This window comes from Aptenodytes patagonicus, chromosome 2 (assembly GCF_965638725.1).
Source record: "Aptenodytes patagonicus chromosome 2, bAptPat1.pri.cur, whole genome shotgun sequence".
NCBI classification, from domain to species: Eukaryota; Metazoa; Chordata; class Aves; order Sphenisciformes; family Spheniscidae; genus Aptenodytes; species Aptenodytes patagonicus.
This window is the reverse complement of record NC_134950.1, coordinates 143988503-144009455: the sequence shown is the minus strand read 5'-3', so window position 1 is coordinate 144009455 and position 20953 is coordinate 143988503. Positions and strand designations below refer to the sequence as shown.

Genomic DNA, 20953 nt, shown 5'->3' with positions numbered 1-20953 from the left:
AATCAATTAATTGAAAGGCTGTGATTAGAATAGGCATAGTGATAAAATTGTAAGTAAAATATATACCTAGTGTAACTGTGTCAACCATATTCACCCTGGAGTGTACCCTGCCCTTTAAAGGTAGCTTCAGCTGGCCTGCACTTCAGTATTAACCCGAGCGCTGAGCAATTTCACTAGGCAAAGAGATTAGGATGTCTTGTACTGCAAGTCATCAAACAATCCATCCAGCACTCCCTGTGCAGGCTAAATTGCAAGGCTAATACTATGCACCATGTTGGTGCAGCAGCAGGAACACTTTCTTCTGATGAAGCAACAGGGGAAGCACACTTACGACTTAATGCAATCAATATCACTCGTGAAATTCATTGCTGTAGGAGGTTGTGATAGCCAAAAAGTATAAATTGTCCCAATGACATTAGACACTGATGGCTGGAAGCATGGAGAAAATACATGCTGGAACTTACATTCATGACCACCATGGATCTACTGCTGACTACTCCATGGCCGAGTCGCCATGACCTCTTACAGGGAGAGCACTATGAACAGCAGAAATGAATACACAGTCCTGTGAAGCTTTGAAACCCAAACACCCCATAGAACTGTATGAATATAGGGTAATGACAGCATGAGTGAAAACTGTGGGACAGACTAAACAGACCAACCTCTTTCATTGTACAGGCTGAGTAAAACAGGAGAATGAGAGGTAAAATCCTAATTATATAAGTCATCTAAACAGTTATTTTTGTCATACACCAGAGTAGAGAACTGCCTTCCAAATGCCAGGCTTTTGTTTTAACCATGTTGTTATGTCTGCCTTTGGTTCACATCTTGAGCTGCACCCGGCAGAGTTCCAGTACTGGAAGCTGACCCCAGTCAGGAAGTATCTCAGCGTGTATTCCTCCAAGACATCAGGGCTTGGAGATGCTCGGACAGATGCACAGCAAATGTAAATACAAAAGTGATCAGAAGGGCTCATGTGACAGCCTTGTGCTGGAAACAGAAGCACAGTTATCTAGATAGTAACTTGAATCAGCTTCCATAGTAGCTTCACAATGCATTTGTTAATGGCCTGATCCAACATGCATGCAAATTCACAGGTATCTTTTCCTGATCAACAGTGACCACAGCTGACGGTTTTGTCTTGAGCGTTACATTTTAGGAAGCTCGTTATAAGAAAGGTGCATGATTTACCTAATTAACATGTAACCATATACATCAGTGGACCCAGCCTTAACCAATGCAGAAGTGGTCCAGGGGAGTGGTCATGGGCAGGCTGGAATGGGTCTGGGATGGGTCCTAGGCGGTAAACATTAGAAAGGGCTGCAGGATAACCAAGTGATGGAGAGCTTAGGTGTTAGCTGGTTGGGGCTGGCTAGGCTGTTTGGTGTCTGAGATAAGGGAGTCCTGGACAGTGGCAACTGGTGGCAAGGGAATATTGAGGGTGGAAGTTGAAGCCGAGTAAGGGGAAAAGAATTTGTGGAGACTGGGGGGAAGATGAAAGGCAGGTACTGAATTCCAAACATACATGTCCAGAAAAGTCTAGGATGAGTATCTGACCCTCAGCTTGAGGTTGAATATGGTAATAAGGGTCTCATCCATCTGCAGCTTAAATGAAATTATATTAAGGGATAATAAGGCCTGTTTTTTATTTTAAACTCCTGGGATTTTAGAAGTTAGCAGTAACACTAACACAGCATATATTGGGCACAAAGACACTGCAGTTAGCAGTACACAGGTATCCTTGTGGAAGAATTCAGTGCCAAAATGGTTAGGTCAGATTCTGTTCAATACAGTCAGTTTTCAAAGAACCAAACCATTTAAATTTCTAATTATCTATCAAGCTGTGGCTCACCTGGCAAGAAGGGCTTCCTGAGAAAGCTGTTTGACCTAGCTGATGTGAGCTGTGACATGCATGTGACACACCACAGCACCACTCAGAGCTGGAAGCCGCGTTGCTGTATTGGATCACTTGCTTTCTTCTGGAGCAAGTTTGAGCAGCAGCAGCCCCAGGCTGCTGCACTGCCAGCCACTGCCCTGTGAAGACATCCTCTGAGACACTAGACAAGTTCTTGAACTGTGATGAATGTTTTCTTTTTCTTCCAATTTGACTCCGGCAGAAGTTTCTTTCCATACTGTCTGGACAATTCTCTTGGCTGGAACTATTACATGTTTAGGGCTCTCCTTGTTCAGTTCCCATAGTCAGGGCCCAGTCAGTCAGTGGGCTTTGAATAAACCCATCAGCATGTTTGATCCTCTGAAAAAAATAGTGGATTGATATGAAGCATTGAGTGCTACTGCTGGTTTATGAGAGTTTACTCAGAATTGTTTTATTCCTTTGGTTTCTTATCTGTAAATTTAATCTCTCTATCAACATCCAATGCCGTATTGCTTTCCTGCTTCTCCCAGCGTTGTCTACTTAATCCTGTGCACATTATCCTCTTTGGTCATGAAATTCAATTCCTTTCTGTTTCACAGGTTCAGAGTCAATGTCCAATTGTAAAGTGAACCATAAAAGCCCTGTGTTTATATTGTCTATTGATGTTGTGTAGCACCCTGGGGTGCTTACGAGAAAGGCACTTTCATAGCAGGCATTTGACTGATGGATTGAAAGCACCATCTCCCTTAAAATCTGGCTTGACATTTTATAATCTGTTTTTGTGGTTAACACATTTTCTATCCAAAGGCAGTTCAACGAGGTGACTGAGAATGAGGTTTTCACTAGGGGAAGAATGAAGGTTTTGTAGATAACACTAATACAAGGTTCACATTATCACCCATCACATTAGCCAATAATTAGATCCCTGGGTGAATAGTAGGCCACCAGAAGCAACAGGAAAAGAAAAGGAATTTGCAAAGATAGTCACTTGATAGCCAGGGCATTAGCCGGTTCCTGATGAAGTCAACAGGGCTTTCAACTTGAATTCATGCTACACCATGTGAGCAAGTCTTGGATGCAGAGCTGTCAAAGGGAAGTCCTGATGTGAAGTGTCTGCGGAGCTCTGCCCTTAATTAGGTATTGTCTGTATGATGCTTTGAAGAGGTAAAGTGCTAAGTGGAAGTGCTAAGTGTTGTTAATTAATTAAGCACTAATCCTCATGAACGAATAGCATGAGGTTAAATAATGAAATGTAAGTATTGTTGTTATTATTACAGCAATTGCTGTTTGGAGTGTGAATTTTTAGCTATTGTGTCAAGGGACAGGAGCTAGCTTGGAATTGTTAAAGCATAGCAAAACATAAGCTAGTTTCAGCTGAAGCCTAGAAGATGGCTTGTTTGCTGCTGAGGGAGTTAATAAAGGTCTGGATAGAGAGCTGGATTTTGTTAGCTCTTTCATCCTTCTCCTTTATCTCTTATCCTTCCATTGAGGGGAGGTGCTAATGACTGTTTTTCTTCTCTTGCATCTATGCCTAAGTCATGCTCAGATGGGCAGTTGACTAGAAGAGAGACTGGAATAACTGTAACAGCATTGCTGTATCCCCATCCATGCTTATCTCCCTCTTTGCCTAATGTTTAAGTAATGGTGGTGAGTGCCATAATCAGAAGGAGGGACAGAGGTGAGCAGACTGGTAGTAGGGCCACCACATAACCATTAGCAAGGACTAATTGAGCCAGAGGACATGTGTGCCTTCAGTGATAGACTACCTACTTTTCTGTCCGTGCTCAGTTTTGCCTTACTAGCATGTGCATCAATGGTAGCTCCTTCCTAATCCCTCTCCTTTGTCTTCTCTTTCTTATGCTCTTCACCTGCTGCTCTGCTCTTTTGGTGTCCTGTGTTGTTCCAGTCTGCAGTCTTTTGTGCTTTTTGAGAAACCACATTTTAAACAGCAAAAATTCACATTTCTATGCTATGTGCCTTCACGTACATTTTTGTACCTTCAATATCTTATGCCCATCTGTTTGCTTGCTGTTTATCTTGGTATGATCCAGTCCTCCTGACTCTTGGAGTAAATTATTTTACCTTGCACTTTCATACCTTCCTATCAGCATATAACTTCAAACTCCACTAGTTTTAATTTGGTCTAGAGGTTGAACACCGTCTCCTCAGAGGTCAAGCTGAAGCCTATCACTAGAGCAATGCAAAGAAGCATGTGGTGGTGGTGGTAAAGATAGGTACCTCTACGCCCCCAATCCCCTTCCCCAAAAGCCTAGCTGATAGGATCTGATAGGATCAACTTGATAGACCACACTTACTGTGACGGAAAATGGTGTAGAACAATGAATCAGAGCATTACATGATTGTGTGGATTAGTCACCAAGAAAACAATGCACTCACAAATGGGTAATTTTTAAAGTTTACTAAAAGAAACTTTAGTTAGGGTCAGGTTGTCACTTTTTTAAGATTAAGAACTTACTATTTTTTACATTACAAATACCATGTATCAAGATACCTGGTTACTGGCTCAGATTTTTTTCTAGTATAATTTCAGTCACATTAAGTGGGTGAGTGAGAGCCTCTTGTGTTATAGATAGCATGGCCTGAAGTTAAAGATACAAATAGAAATGTAGTCAAACATGTAGTCATGATAAAAGGACAGTAAACTTAGTGGACTGTTACAACAACTTGGTGAATTCTCCCTCATGAAAATTGTTTTAACTGTAATTGGAAATGCTGGAGTCAATGACTTGATTTAGTGAAGTCCCATGGCAGGTGATCAGAGTGGATCACAGATTACAGACACTAATGTTAGTGGTTAATGGTATATAGCCCAGTGGTTTGGGCACCAAGCCACGCTGCAAAGGTCTGCTCGAGTAGGACTGGAACATGTGTCTTCCCCAAGGGGAGGAAGTGCTGTGATGATCTTGCCATTTTGCTCTGAGCTGTATCTTGTGCCTGTGAACAGCTCTGGTCTCTCTGAAAGCAGGGTCTTCTAAGAGTAAGGCTTATTTATTAATGTGCTGACACTTCCTGATGAAAACCAGTTTTGTCCACTTGGGGCCAGCCCTACTTCTCCAGTTTGTAACAGGATCAGACTGGTCTCCAACAATGAAATGGACTGGTGAAATGCAGAGGTTACTCATGTACCTTATCTTGCATACTCTTAAGTGTAGATCAGAGCTGGACTTAGTGAAATTTAGAAAGTATCACTACTTTCAGTCTTGAACCTGTTAATTCTTAATGTTATTTTCTAAGCTTTCCTAAATCCTTTGGGCCATATTGAGTCTTCTTACATTACATGAGGCATTTTAGATGACTCTTACTGCATATGAAGTTGGATCCTCCTGGATCCTTTATTATTTAGGGCTTCCATACTTTGGTTTCTTTCGCAGCCACTGGCAAGAGGTAACTGCAATGCGTACATTAGACATCTCTTGGAGGTACCACCATTACTTCGCACCACTGACTATACAGGAGCCCAAGTCTGGCAGATGATCAGTTGTTGTAGCTTTTGATGGCTTTCTTGCATCTGGTCAGCCTCAGGTCGTATCTAAACTGGCAGATGTGGCAGCACTTCTGAGCTCCTGGGTCTGTCTTCTTATTCTGGCTTCTCCCAAACTACTACCAGGAAGGAATCAGCCTCTTTATCGCATGCCACACACACGCAGCTATACCTTGATTCGGCAGCCAGAAAAGCTAAGATGCAAGCAGAAGAAAGCCAGGGTGTGCTCTGATCAGATGCTAAATCAAACTACAGGAGTGTCAGGACCTCAGGCTTTCTGTACTTACCACACTGCTGAATCTGGATGCAATCTGCATCTGTCTCTGGTGCCATGGTGGGTGATCTCAAAAGGGCCCAGAGAGTTTAGGGAGGCATAAGAAATAACATCCAGAAGAAAATGAGGAAAAGAAACAATGTACTGTGAGGGAGACCAAAACTTTTGTCTATTTTGGGAGTAGGTGGACTGAATACAGACAGTTCTCCCTATTTTCTTCTCTCTGTGGAATCCTTTACTAATCCCCCCCTCCCATTGATTTTGGTGGGGCTCAAACGTCTAGCTCGGGGGATGATTTAACCCCTCTTATTTTGGATACCTGGCTAGAATGGTCCCCCCGCTGCTGCATCACAACATGGAGCTCCTTCTTGACTCTGCTCATAAGGCAATCACCTTCCTTTGACGACACTGCATTTCCAGTGCAAGCTTTTCTCTTTGATAAAAGCAATTAAAATGATTAATCTGATTAATCATTGTCCAAATGCTAATTTTATCTGATTATAGCAAAAGACAAAGGGTGATAAAATAGCATGCTGGATTTCATGGAAACAGTCTCTCTGTGGTGTAAGTTCAGAATTTTGAGTTTTGTCCAAAAACAAGGCAATGAATGAATTTGCTTCAGAGCTCACTTTCTGTCAAAAGGCCAAGCTGACTTGGGGAAGAGGGTGGAGTTGCCTGTTCAGACAGGATTTTTTTAGTTTTTGCCCTTTACCTCTGGAGTCAGAGGTCTGGCTCTCATCCAGCTGTACAAAAAAAGAAGATTATGGTATTTTCTAGGTAATTTTAAAGAGCAAAACCAAAGTGAAGTCAGGTGGCTTGAAATCAGCCCCAAGTTCTTCACATGAAATGTTTCTCATGATTTTGGTTTTCGATGTAGCCATATTTGAAAAGTGATAGGAAAATATTCTTCAGCTGGCCGACATACTTCATTTACTCACGCCAACCATGCTTCTTCTTTGTGAAACGCTTCGTGAAGAATGGTGCACACACACACGTAAATATAAGTCATCTAAAATACTGAGGCTGTTCTGAAACACTCAGTGGGCTAAACTCTCTCTCAGAAAACCCTAACAGAAATCCAGCTGTAGCCAGTGAAAGCTTTATTTGCACATGGAAAGGAGAATTGGATTTCAGGAGCTCATATAATCTGTACAAAACAAAGTCATGATTCCTTTTTCCCCTAAAATCAAAATGCAAACCTCCCACTGACTGTTCTGTTGCAGAATTACGCTGGAGAATTGGGCTCGCATGTAATAGTGAAATATTTCAGGAAAATTATCAATATATAAAGCCCAGGACTTCTTCCCTAATGGAAATTTTCTCCCACCTGCTTCATGCAGCCGTCCTTTCTCTGCTATGTGAGAGACACTTGTAATCAGTAAAAAAAGGAACTGTATTCAAAATCCTACAAGATGGAGTTCTCTTCAATAATAATTAGCCTCAAAATCATTGCTTGCTGACCCATGAAAGCTTTGCGGGCATCCTGGTGGCAGCAGCTACAAATACTAATCTTGACTGTTCAGCAGACGGTGCTGTAACATCGGGCCGTGTCAGCTGTCTTGCAATGTTCCCCATGCTCCTGCCTGCGCTTCCTGGCAGCTGGAACTGCAGCAGCAGAGTCGCTTGAAAGCCTGGTAATTCGCCGAGTCCACATGCAATGCCAGGCCGTGATGAAGCAGCATTTTCCATTAAAAAGAAAAATTGGATTTTCAGAGGCCTCATTGTGAATGTTCCCATCAGAGTCACAGGGGTGGGAAACAACCCCCTGAAACCGCAGCTACATTATCCCACTCCCCTGCTTGCCTCACAATTTGAGCTAAACTACCTCTCTTTAACAACTTGAGGCCCGAAGCAGGGAGACCAATCCCATTGACTCCAACAGGAGTAGGTTCAGGACACAAGTGTGTGCCGCTGCCTGTCCTGCATGACGGGAGAGCGCTAGCACAGTGATCCAGCTTCTCCCAAAGCATCCCACTCGCTCTCCAGCTCTGCTTCCTGATCCCACTTACGTGGGATATAAACAGGGAGTGACAACTGGAGGCAGAAGACTAAATCTGCCCTTCTTCAGTGTTTCACTCTGTGTTCAGTGTTTCCTCTGGCCAGATTTGGTGATTCTTCTGTCAGTCTAGCAAAACCATACCTGGCTCGTATGTCTCAGCAAGTCCCCAAGTGCTTCTCTGAAAAAAATCCAGGAATATAGTAATATAAAGGCAGGAGTATGAGCTACAGAAACTGTGAATCAGTTTGCTAGGCAGGGACAATAAGACCTTCTGTAGTGTTTTGAGCTTCTTAAAAGAAGAAATTGAGCCATCTTTAGAAGTAGGTAGACATTCCAAAAGAAAAGGGTAGTATTTCTAAGGAAATCTCGTGACTGAAATGCATAGTTAGGAGGATAGGAAGAAGTGCTGGCTTGCTTAAAGCATGTTTTAAATATAAGGTGGAAAACTTGATTAACATTTAGCGATGAAGTCAGCAGTCTGAGGAAATACAAAACAAATGGCAAATACCTGTACAGGCTTCTCCACTGTTGCCATCCACACTGCATCCAGCTTGACGTGGGTGAGTGGAGCAGAAGGTATTAAACCTCAAGCAGTGGAAACCTGTAGGCACAACTCTCGCAAGTGTGGAGGAAGCGGGGCTCCAGACTGGGAATGAAACTGGGTGATCTAAAACACAGAAACAAGAATACACCAGCCTGGCCAGTAGGAACTGGGGAGAAAAGTGAGCTGGGGAACCCTGTCCTCCCTGGTGCCTCACTATAACCCAGTCTGCATATTAGCTTCTTCATAAAACCTTTCTTAAGCCTGTTTTGTAGAGTTTCAAGGCCTTACATACCTTCTGATGTTTGTAAAGTTCATCCATGGCAAGCAGATATCTTATCATTAATTCATTTAAATTTACATTAGTCATCAAGTAATACACATTTATATCAAACTCACTGAAAATAGTTCCTCAGCTCATATGCAGTGGTGAAGAGGAATGCCATACTTTCTGCTTTTTTTCTTCAGAAAATAAAAAGGTCTTTTTCCATTGAGTAAGTGGAAAGACAGGGTAGAAGAGAGCTGGAAAACCAAAGCGAACAACTGAAGTCTAGCAGCACAGCCTGAAGGTGTCGCATCTCTGCAGAGGACTTAAAACAGTTAAGGAGGATTAACCAAATAAGCAGTTTACCTGTCAGTATAGCTTCCAGGCTATCTCCACAGACCCCGAAAGCTCTGCTGTCTGACTTTCTGACGCTCCTGAAAGTCAGGTGATGTCTGAATTCCCAAGTTCTTTTATTTTTTTTCTCCGTGCCACAGTATTAGACATTAAGATCGGTTCTCATTAAAACCGCCTGTGCCAATCATCAAACCTTTTTTCCTTTGCTTCCTTCTTGTATGCTCACCCGTGACACTTTGACTTTGAAGAAAACCACAAAAATGTAATCATCATGTTATCTCCAGACTTGGTCTGCTTTCATAGCTCCTTTCCTTTCGGTCTCACCATTGTCCCCTCCTCCATCTATAATAATTCCCACATGTTTATGCAAAAATATTGGACTTTCTTTTATTATTGGCAATTAAGAGAGGCAACAGTTTCAGCCTGTTTGCAAGAACAAACATTTCTAAAAGTGAATTTTTCTGCCTTGACTGTCTGCAACTTTTAGGATGCCAAAAACCAATCAGTGTAGTAACACTACAGTACTTAAATAAAACAGGGCTGTGAATAGTGTAGGGATCATTTCCATATTCATTTCTTCCCCCCTGTTGCCACTGAATCTAAAAGTGAAGCCTGTTCCCTTGCCCAAAAGTGCAGTTTAGACTTGGTTCAGTGACCTAATAATCATCTGACAGTGAGATGACACAACATGTACATAGGTCATAGCCCAGCGAAATGTCCATTGAGCCCCAGGGGCTCATCTGTGATTCAGCGCTGAATCTGACTGCCAGAAGGAATTTAGAGACAGGTAAAGGAGCTATTACTCATGTAACTCAGTTTAGGTCACCTCAGTTAGCCAGTGACATTGGGTGGCTAAAGCTGAAGAGCGTAAACATCCCCCTTTTGCTTTCCCATGGCCATCCTTGAAGGTCTGGTTAGTCCTGGAAAAGGTGGAGCAGACTGCAAGTTGTGAGTTGTATAGTATCAGGGTCTGTGGGATAACGATACCCTTCCGGGAGAATGCAGACAGGCTTTGCTGAGCCATCAGGGATGTACCTGTAACTAGCGCCTCTGATTTATGGCAGCTCGTAACAGTTCCTGGGATTGCTGTAGCTTTTAAAAGCTAGCATAATCTGAACTAAGTCAAGTCCCACAAGTATAATATTAAAGCAGGAGCTATTGGATTATCCTAAATTATCATAACTATTAGAAAACAGATTTGGGAGAAACATGGCAGTCCAGAACTGGCAAAATTCCCCTGGAGATCAATCAATCTGAATAAAAACCAGGGCCTCTTTGACTCCATACAAATGGAGAGCATGAAAGCTTACAAGAGTAGTAGAGACTTACATACAGCGGAGGACTTACTCCCCAACCACAAGAGGTATGCACAAGTAACACCAAACAGCTAACATTTGGTGACCCAGGAAGGAAACTGCTGAAGAAGGAAAGGTCAAAACCAGGGTAAAGCTGATTTCAGGAGTATTTGCCTCAAAATTCCCAGCAGCTTTTAGTTTCTGCTTATACTATCTGCATCTTTTGGGTTGGCCTAGCTAACTGGCAGGGTCAGAAAGGAAAAGATGAGCCTGGATTCAGCCAAGTAGTATGATGTTTCTCTCAAGGTGGAGAAGACTGGGCCTAGCAGCTAGGGTCTATAAAACAGTGAAAGAGCTCGGATCCTAACCTGAGTGGAAGTCCCACAAGCTGTGCCCTATCCCGGTTTCTTTTGCATCTCTCTGGTCAGTGTGACACGTAACGCTTCCTTTAAATAAAGACTGCAGAGTTTCACTTTCCTGTGTGTTATCTATGCTGGAATAGATGCCTTCCTTTGACACCATTTAGTAGTTTGTTTGTTTTTTTAATGAAGAAAGGCTATTTATACAATATTTGGTCCCATGGGACCGAATTCATAGAATCATAGAATGGTTTGGCTCGGAAGGGACCTTAAAGATCATCTAGTTCCAACCCCCTATTCCCTTTGTTCAAGGGCCAGACACAAGAGCAGCCACTCTGCTCAGACCACTCTGCCTCTGCCCTTTCCAAGTGCCCGAGAGCCGGAGCTCGAGCCTAAACAAACACATCAGCTTCTTCGGAAAGTTTCTATGCCAAGGACTAATGAATCTGTTATATTTGCTGCACACCTAGAAAAATCAAATTAGCTTGAATCAACTTACAATACCACACAACACTCATGGCTGTTGTTAATACAGTGTGAGCCAGAAGTATGGGTTTGTCTTATCGTCTTTAGAACGGAAGACAATGGAGTAGAAAGAAAGAAGGGGAGACAACAGAGTATATGGTGTCACCATACATCTGTACTGCTGAAGGTACAGTCTAGGGAAGTACCTTTAGGTGGAGCTGACACCCACAGAAATTGTGCCAAGGTGTAAAACGCTCCTTTCATGAAACAGGCAAAGCCAATAGCTTTTTCCATGGCTTTTCAGAAGTCAGATGCTAGTTAAAACCTGTGGATATGTATACATGCCTTTATATGGATAATTAGCTACTTTATGTGTGGCGCCTCCTGGATTAAAGAAAATTCTTCTATGCAAATAAGAAGTGGAACAGACTGGTCAAATTTATATGTGGAAAAAAGACCTCTTACATAAATATGTAGTATTTATTTATGTGAGTTTCTTATTTCATAGACAAGTGCTAATTCCTAGACAGCTCCCATGTATTTAAAATGTTCACTCTGCATTGTTCTTTTAAACAATGCCCATATACACACACTGAGGATGAACAATAGATTTTGACGACACGCTTAAATAAATGAGACAAAGCCGCGTGTCTTAGAATTGGCTTTTTCACTTTTTCCACTAAATGCTCAAATCCTGTCCTACTGAAATCAGTGGCAACACTCCACCGATTCAGTAGGGCCACATTTTCCCTCCAAACTCTCTTTTATAGTAATAAGTAGATTTGGCCCAAGTTTGTCTGAAGATACCGCTTTAAACTATTTCTTCTGTTCTATTGAATAACAGAGTGGGTTGATATTTAAGAATGAAAGCTCATCAAGTTTAAATTTCAGTTGTTTTATAATAATAGCCATATGTTAGTTATAGATTGTGTAAGTCTGAAGTTTTGGTAATTTAAAACTGCTTTAAAGTGACCTTTACATGGTTCCACATTTCAACAATTTCTAAAAGTGGTCGGTATCGTCCTTACTCAGAAATCCTTACATTAAAAGAATCTGCAGGCCTGGGCCCTTAGTTAACAGGCTTACAGTAAGGAAGTCCTGCAAACATTTATATACACACTTAACCTTACAAATCGAGTCCACGATGAAATCGACATAACTGCTGTCAGTGGGCAAAAGCAGCCCAGGGTGAAATGTCAGCTTTTAAGAAAGGTCACTCACTCTTACTATTGAAGACAGGATGCTAAGCAAGAGAGACCTCCAGCTTGACCTGATGCAGTTGCTATGTTCTTCTCTAGTTAAACAGTGCAAGACAACAGGACATAGTATGGGAAATACTTTTTTTCTCCACTGGAGGCTACTCAAGCTGGGAGGGCAGAGATACTGGGGGCACTATGAAGGCTGTAGCTCAGCTCCACTACCACTGCCTGGTGGTGCCATATGATTTCTCCCTGTTTTCCCAACCACACTGCAGTTGATCTTGCCTTTTGCCTGGGCTGCTCACATGGCTGCAATTTCTTATTTCCTTACAGTGCTCCGCTCCCTATTCATCTCCATTCATTTGTGTGTCATCCCTTGCATGTCCGAGATCTTTCTCAAAAGCCATTATTATTCCTGTTGCCCAGATTTTCCCTCTGACTTCCTAGTTGACTGAATATTTCCACTGTTACGGTAAAGGCAATACACACTGCCTATCTGCTGTGCTTTTCACCTCAAATACCAGCACTCCGAAAGTGTTTTTATTTTGCTAACAGGGAAACTGAGGCACATCTGCTAAAGCTATTGGCCAGAGATTGTACAGCATGACAGTGAACAGCAAGATACAGACTAGAACCACATCTCCTGACCTTTCCTTCTAATGCTTTGGTCTTTAGGCATGAATTGGAAAATAAACTGGCAGAACTAAAAAGACCATAAGTGTCACACTCAAAATAAGATCAAAACAAGTTTTGATATGTTGACAAAAACAAAACGCTGACTGAAATCTGCCCGGGATTGATTGATATCTTAATAGTCCTCTTACTTCTGTGGAATTTTGTTACTTCTCCCACGACATTAAACGTGAAAGTGCTATATGTGCAGCACATTTCCCATGAATAAGAAAAATACCAGCCACCTAGCCGTTGACCAGATTTCCTTTTCCTTTGGTGTACTATTGTGTTCAATGCCCATTTTTCCAGCATTTAGATGGTTGATGTATTTGAACCTAAGTTAGATGTTTTCACTGAAAATACACAATATGGCAGGTAGACATAGTGGATCCGTATGGACCACTCCAAATACTATTTCCTGGCTAACAGCTGAAGAGATTCACTTTGAAATTTCCTATTAAATACCTCTGCCTCTTCAAAAGCTTAGTCTTCATTTGACCCTCTACCCTGCAAATGCTTTAGCACAGGCATGTAAGTAATTCCATTAACATGTGTAACTCACTCCACTGGTACTGATAATATACTAAGCAGATACATACGTTTGGAGAACAAGACCTTGTTTAGGTAAGAAAATATTCTTGTAATTTTTTTCCTTTTCTTTTGCAAAACTCCAGCTTTGGAAAAGAAATAAAAATGTTATATAAATTTGAGGTAATAAGCTCAAGCTCTCATTTTATTGTCACACAACACAAAATGTTTTCTATTCTTAGGAATTGCACAAAAAACATTAGGCCAGTTATGAAAATTTGGGACCTGATCCTGTAATCATTCAAAGTGTCTTTCATTAATTCAAGTATAGGAAAAACTGGCCTATAGGCCAGGGACCTGATCCCTTCGTATTTTCAGTATTTTTTCAAAGGACAAAGTCATGTAATTAAATCTCTGGATGCTTTTTATAGTTTTTCGTAATACCTGTGATGAACAGAAAAATATCTAAATTATTTACAATACAGTACGGCAATAACAACACGTCACGTGAAAACTCACAAATGCAGCAGCATAGAGATACGCGTGTGCACACACACCCGTCCACATGCTGAGCCGCAGCGCTTGCAGCCCCAACATCGAACGAAGCACCACGTAGTGCAGGAGGACTGAAAACAGAACTGGCGAGATTAAATGGATTGCTTTATTGTTCGAAATTAATAATATACAAAAGAAAAGCTATATAATAATTGCAATCAGTTGCTCCACTTTTCAGAAAAATAACGCACGGCTACGCAACGCACTGCAGGCATTCCCGATATTGTTTCCCTTGTAAAATGAACGGGGACGCATTCTAGAGGGACCTGACCGAGATATCCTGTAGATACCACTTAGACATTTACAGAGGCACCCTATGTGATACTTTATTTCTCGCAGAAGTCTTCGTGAGAGGCGGGGTGGGGGCTGCGGGCGCTCGTCCCCGCCGTGCCAGGGAGGCGGCAGAGCCGCCGCCGGCAGCTGGCGGGTGAGGGAGGGAGGGAGACCCTCGGAGAAGTCCCATTGTTTAGATTTCTGTCACAAGCCAGGAGAATACTTAATTTCTTTCATCTCTGGAGTTTTCATTCTAATTCAAATTTCATTTTCCATTAATTGATCGGGGATTAGCGAAGCCATTATGCAAAAATTAGACAAGCCAGATGCGATGAATAATTCATGACGGACAATTACACTTTATTCCTGGTGTACTTCCTAACTTCCCTCCGACTTCCCGCCTGCCGGAGATGACAGCCTTCCCTCCCGGCCGAGCCGGGCACGGCTGTCGGCACGGCGCCCCGGCAGCGCCGCGGGGCCGCCGCAGGGCGAGAGCCGGCGGCGGGAAGCCGGGCCCTGAGGCGGCACGCCGGCCCGGGAGGGGGTGCGGCCGCTCGCCCCGCCCGCCGCTAGGTGGCAGGCGCCGCCCGCGGTGCGCGGAGGGCCGCGGAGGGCGCCGCGCGGCTCCTCGCCGATCTCACGATCCTTATCGGGTGCGACCGCAAGCGCGGTTGGCTCGGGCGAGCGCGGCGGTGCCTGCCTGCCTCCCGCATCCCCCCCCCCCGCCGCCGGGGTGCCGGCCGGGAGCGGGAGAGGCCGCGGGCGCTCCCCCCGCCCCGTCACCCGCGCGTCCCACACCCCTCACGCCGGGCATCTCATTTATCCCACCGGACAGTTGTTGCCCCATTAAAGCGCAGTCCCACCCTTCGCGAGGACCTTTCATCTGGGGAAGTTTTATGACACTTTGTAAATGTGCAAAGTTTTTAATTAGACTCGCCAGACAGCCCCAGGCAGCACTAGCGCCACGAAGTCTTCATGCTTCTCTCTGCTTTACAGCACAACAAGCCGCTCTACTCCTTTGAAGACAATGCCGACTATGTCTACGATGTCATGTGGTCGCCAGTGCATCCCGCGCTCTTCGCCTGCGTGGACGGGATGGGGCGCCTGGATCTGTGGAACCTGAATAACGACACCGAGGTGAGGCGGCGCGGCGGCCCGACGGCGGCCGGTGGCGGGAAGGCGAGGGCGGGCGGGCGGCGGGGCGCCGGGCGAGACCTTAACCCTGTGAGGGCCGGTAGCACGGCGCTGCCGAGCATCCCCTCCCCCCCCCGCCGGGGGTCTGCGGGGGCGCCGGGCTTCCTCAGGGCGCGGGGAGCCCGGCGTCTGCCGCCGCCCGCGCCCCGAGGCGCGGCGGGGAGGGCAGGTCCCGCTGCCGGGGGCGCCTGACCGCCCCCGTCCCCCCGCCTCCCTTCCCTCCCGCCTCCTTCCCTCCCTTCCCCGCGGCGGGGCCGCTGCTGTCGGGTACCTGTCAGGGGTGGGGAGGGCCGACTCCGGCACCCCCGGCAGAAAGCCAACACAAATAAATAGCCGCGGTGCCGACTCGGGAAGGAGTCTCCCACCCCTCTCAAGGTGCACTTTTAAACCGCGCCCGTTTTGTAATTTTTTTTACCCCCCGCCCCCGTTTCTGGCTCACCGCGCTTCAGCCAGGCGCTTCAAACGCCACGTTTTCGATGCCTCCCCTCACTTAGGTGGTCACACCTCGGCAGCCCGGCGACAACCGCCACAGGCCTGCCAGCGCTCCCGCCTGCGGTGTGGGCTGAGGCGCCAGGCAGCCCTTCGCCAGCCTCCCGCGCTCGGGAAGCGCTTCGTGTTCGGGTGGGAGACTTCGTTTCCCTTCATTTATCTCCTGCTTCAAATCCTCCTGAGATTGTGACTTGCAAGCCCCATACCAGTGCCTCCAGCGTGACAGAAACCCAGCGTGCCCCTGCATCTTCCCTCGCCTCCCACCTGAGTCGATAGCTACTCTGCTTGAGTTTTTTAAGCACAGGGCATCTCTCTCACATTGTGATTTTATACCCTCACCTTTTTTCTCTTTAATATTTGCTGTGAAACTTAAAGGCACAAATGCAAATGAAAAATAAAAACAAGTTTTCTTTCCATTGCTATTAACTAAATAGCAGGGACCATTGGGGAGGAAATGTTGCACCTTTAAATTTCACAGACGAGAAAGGATTAATCAGAGCTTTTTGCAAAGATGAGGAATGGTAAATACTGTATTTTTTAAAAAGTCATTTTCTAAACGTGCCAGACACCCCTTTTTCCTCCTATCATTTCAGATTTAAAAAAATGTTGCAGACTTACATTGATACTATTTTTTCTGGATTTGAGTTGCCTTCAAAAATGGTTTTGAGAAAACCTGTCATGTCGCTTGAGGTCAGTCTTAGATGGCCAGCAATCAGTATTCAGCACAAGAATCAAAATATTTTTCCACAGCTGAAGTCTTGTGTATTTTTACTTAATGCCATGTAAAATTAAGAACAGACTGTAAAAAAAAAAAAAAAGTCACGTATTAACTGACAGTTTCTTTTTATTTCCAAAAAAGAGAAGACCGAAGAGCAAGCGGCAGTATTTCCCCCCATACACCCTATTTTTTACTTTTTTTTTTTTAATATTAGTTTGATCATTAATACGCCTTTCACGTAAACATGCTATACATTTCAGACAGAATAAAATACGGGCGCAGTTTATGGCTTCCAGTGAGTGGTGCTTGCCATAAATAAGCATGGACAGGTAAGAGGAACCAGCACCGGGCGCTGCATTGTCAAGGGGAGCAGTGAGGCCTTTTGAAGTGCTCTGAGCAGGAAGCAGCGCAGCCTTTTTAATTAGAGCACATACAGCTGGAGGATATACAGGAGGAGTCTCCTCAGAATTTATTTTGGGAAGGGAGGGACATATCCTTCAGGTGTTCTCATTAATGCAGGCTTAAACACAGAGCATAAAACCCAGCATTTTAAGAAGAAAAAAAAAAAAAAACCCTTTCCCCCCAAATACCAGGGCTGAAATCCTGCTCTGCTTGAAATCAACTGATGTTTTGCCATTTAACTCAATGAGACCATAATTTCTTTCCAAAAAATTAGTATGGACTGCTTGATCCCATTCCCATCAATAATAAGGCTGTATGTAGAAAACTGCTGATATATTTTCAGTGTGTTTACATATAAATACATAGGAACATCAGAAAAAAAAAAATTTCAAGCTCGATCCTGCTTTTCTTCTGCATGCAAGGCCACCCCTGATTTCACAAATGATTTCCATTCTGAGAGGTCAAAGTCAGCTCTCATGTAAGGATCAGACTGGAATTATTTCTGTGGTATCCGAGCTTTGTATTTTTATGAGAATCGAATTTGGGTCTCTGGAGGCAGAAATACCATTTGGTTTCCTTACTGAGCACTGATGAAAGAAATTTAAAAATCCCTATAAATGATAAACTGGCTGATTCTGAATAGATGTCAGGTTTTGTTACACGGGAGAAGCAGCAAAAGTACCACTGAAAGAGAACTGTAAGCAGTTCTTTTAAACATTATAACTGAAAGCGATCGTTGTTTGCTTTTACCCTCTATCTGGTAGGTCATAATTAGTTTATAATTTTCAAGATTTCTGTAATTGATTACACCATTTAAGTCTGTACTGCTATTTGCTAAGAAAAAGTCCTTGTTAGCACTTTTGCCTTTGTAATAAGAAATCTTGAAACACCTATTTTTTAGATCATTATTACTTTTAGATGTCAGATATGTGATGTCAAAGTATTTGTGAAGACAGAAAATGACAGGTATATTAATGTGTTTAACTGTTAGCTATTGATAAAAATCTCTGTGTAAGAACTAGATATGATTGTTATTAATGACACCTGGTTTTGTTTAATTTGGGAAATAAGCCACATTATTATTTAGGTATTATTTTGTAAACCAATTAAGAAAATACCTGGGTTTAGCTACAGTATGCTACCTTCAAATTTTTGAACTGTAACACAGTTTCCACTAGTGTTACTCCCCATGTTTATTAAAAACATTTCTCCCAAGAGCTAGATGCTTTGTGATCCAAAAAAACAAAATCATTTGACTGTACCACGGATTTAATCAATCTAATTATTCTCAAAATCTCAGTGTAAAGTAACAGGGGTATTTGTGTGCTTCATGTTGATCTGTGGATACCAGAAATTGTTTTTGTAATAGCAATGAAAGTCATCACGTTTTATTTTCTATTTGATAAATGAATATAAAAAGCAAAAAATCCTTACCCACTCCTTCATGCTTTTGCAAACTGAGTATTATTTTTATGGATCAGTATAGTGAGGTTTGCAGATAGTTTCAGGATACCAAATGCCGATTTCTTACCTATGTGTCCGTAACGTTTCTTTTTTGATCAAGATTGGAGAAGGTCTCTAGGTTATTGATGAGTCTTATTTATCTATGAACTGATAGTAAACTGACTTACAAAATTGCGTATTTCTGCTGTGTTATATCCCATTCAAATGTTTGTTGGGTTTTTTTGCTGTACCTTAGCTTTGAAAGTGTGAAGATGGTGTCTATTTCTAGAAACAGATAACAGATGTATTTGCAAGCAGGTTTTGACACTACGTAAGCAATAAAAGTAAAAAAATAAAAGGTATATTCTTATCATGCAGGTTTTTCTGACTATCTTTCTTAATCTTTTACCTGTTAAAATCTCATTTCAAAATTGTTAAAAATCTGACAAGCACCAACTTCAGAGAATTTATAAAGTATTTCAGGTGTGATTTTAAAAACATAATGCTACCATTATAAAATAAATTCTTATCTTTGAAATCTAAAATAGGCATGTGTAATTTAACCTATCACTATTGAGAGCAGACAAACCTATTTTAAGATACTATGGTTTGACTATATTTATCTCCATATCACTGGAGAAAAGGCTTTTTATTTAGATCTTTAAAGACTGTTTCATTATTGCTTTTTATTTTGTTAGATAGCTTTGTGGAATAGTAACAGGATTTTACAAAACCATTGGGTTTTGAAAAAAAGCATGGGTTGTGTCTTGTGTCTGCGGCATGCATGCTGCTTATTTTTATGTGGAACACTGAAAGAATGCTGTATTAACAAAAAAACCCCAGCTCTAGAGTTATGTATTTCAGCCTTCTGAAAGGTTTTGTGAAAATTTAGTGCCTTAAATATATGCTGTGTATATTTGTATATGAAACAAATATCTTTGATCTGCAGTTTTCTGAGAAACATAGCTGGTTAGTGGATTAGTCTTCTAAAATGTGGCATTTAGTTGTTGTTTGAAGAAACTCATTTCCAAATGTTATGAAATTAATTTTGGTTGGAATTAAAATAGCTTTTTTTTTTTTTAGAAATCAGTGATCAGAGGAGTAAAACTTGCTTGTTTTCTACTGTGTTTTTATCATGGATCAATGGCCCCAAGTCAGATTTAGGCCATTGACCCTCGCCCACTAAGCAGTAAGAGGCTTGGGATGGGGAGCTAGAACATGCCAGCTTTTTTGGGTAATACTGCCTTGGACAAGACCTAGGCCTTGCACAATGGGGAGAGGAGTCCAGTAGCTTATTTGCATTTGAATGACTTCTTAAAGGGGGGGGAGGATGGTATCTGCCTTCCGATTGCTATCCAGCATTATTTCTACATCATTCTGCAAACAAAATCCTCTTGCATTTCCCATGTGGGGCTCCGGATGCTATCACAAAGTCCTTTGCGGAGGTGACACTTTAGCTTGGCAGGCTGGTTGTGGTCGAGATGCCAGTTTGGTTTTGCAGCCTTGTGTCAGGGTCGGTGAGGAGGAGGAGGAGGAGCGGGGAGTCTCCAGGGGGAGAGGGGCAAGACAAGCAGCCCTGCTTCCCAGTCCTTGTCCTGCTGCTGGCGTGGCTGCGCACGTGCTGCAGCTGTAACGAGTCTCGGGAAGTCTGCAAAGGTTCAGCTTCCTACCGTCGCTCATCTTGCATGACACAGTGAAGGCGTTAGAGCTGAGGAGAAGGAGATTGGATTGGGAACTGTACAAAATTGTTTTAAAATTGTTTTTCTCCTGGATCTTTGGACCTATTTCACAACTACAATATAAAGCTACAGCCAGAGAACTGAGATGAAGTCAGCAAAATACTGTTTTTGTTAATCTTGTCAGTTTGTCAATGTTCAGACCAGGCTTTAATACCACGTTCAAGCTGCTTTCTTCCTGCTTCTGCTGCATTGTGGCAACAATGAGGACAGAAGGAGTACCTGTCACTCCTCCACAGGTAGCCCAGACTCTGGCTCCTGTCCAACTACCTCTTCTTGCCTGGACTGCTCTCCAATTCCATGTCCATTTATAGATCCCAGGACACCCCCTTGTCCCCATCTTACCCTGTGACTGAGACCTGTTCCCACAGATGGATCTGGTGGAGGAGCTGCTTTTGCAGCTATCCTATTCCATTTGCCCTGACCTAAAAAGCATTAAAGCTAAAAAGCCTTGTTTGGAAGATGGTCATGCCAAGCTACAGGCTCCTTGCTCAGGCAGGTTCTCCTATTAAAGGCAGCTGGGTGGAGCATTAGCAGATTTGCAGGTTACCATCATTTGTCTTATGAGGTGACCTAAATCAACTGAGTGATCTACCTATCTGGGACAAACACCCACACAGTTCCTTCTTCCTGCAGCATCTTTTGATGCCCTCATTCCAGCGTAGATTACAAATACTTCTCCTAAGATCATGTTCATTGCTTTATTCATCCCACTCATTACATAATACATAACCAGCTTCTGGTTATTCTTGTGGATCACCTGTTAAGTTGGTTGACTTGGGGTGGGGAGCGGGGATTGGAAATTAGACAGCAT

General features: G+C 43.1%; 1 protein-coding gene across 8 annotated transcripts in view; it reads left to right on the top strand.

Moving 5' to 3' along the window:
* The window catches only part of DYNC1I1 (dynein cytoplasmic 1 intermediate chain 1), a 196629-nt gene that overhangs the window by 153916 nt on the left and 21760 nt on the right, over window positions 1-20953 (top strand). For all 8 annotated transcript variants that reach the window (XM_076331469.1, XM_076331466.1, XM_076331474.1 and 5 more), the window contains one exon: window positions 15154-15294. In XM_076331469.1, the coding sequence (XP_076187584.1) occupies window positions 15154-15294 (141 nt within the window). The remainder of the gene's footprint in view (window positions 1-15153; window positions 15295-20953) is intronic.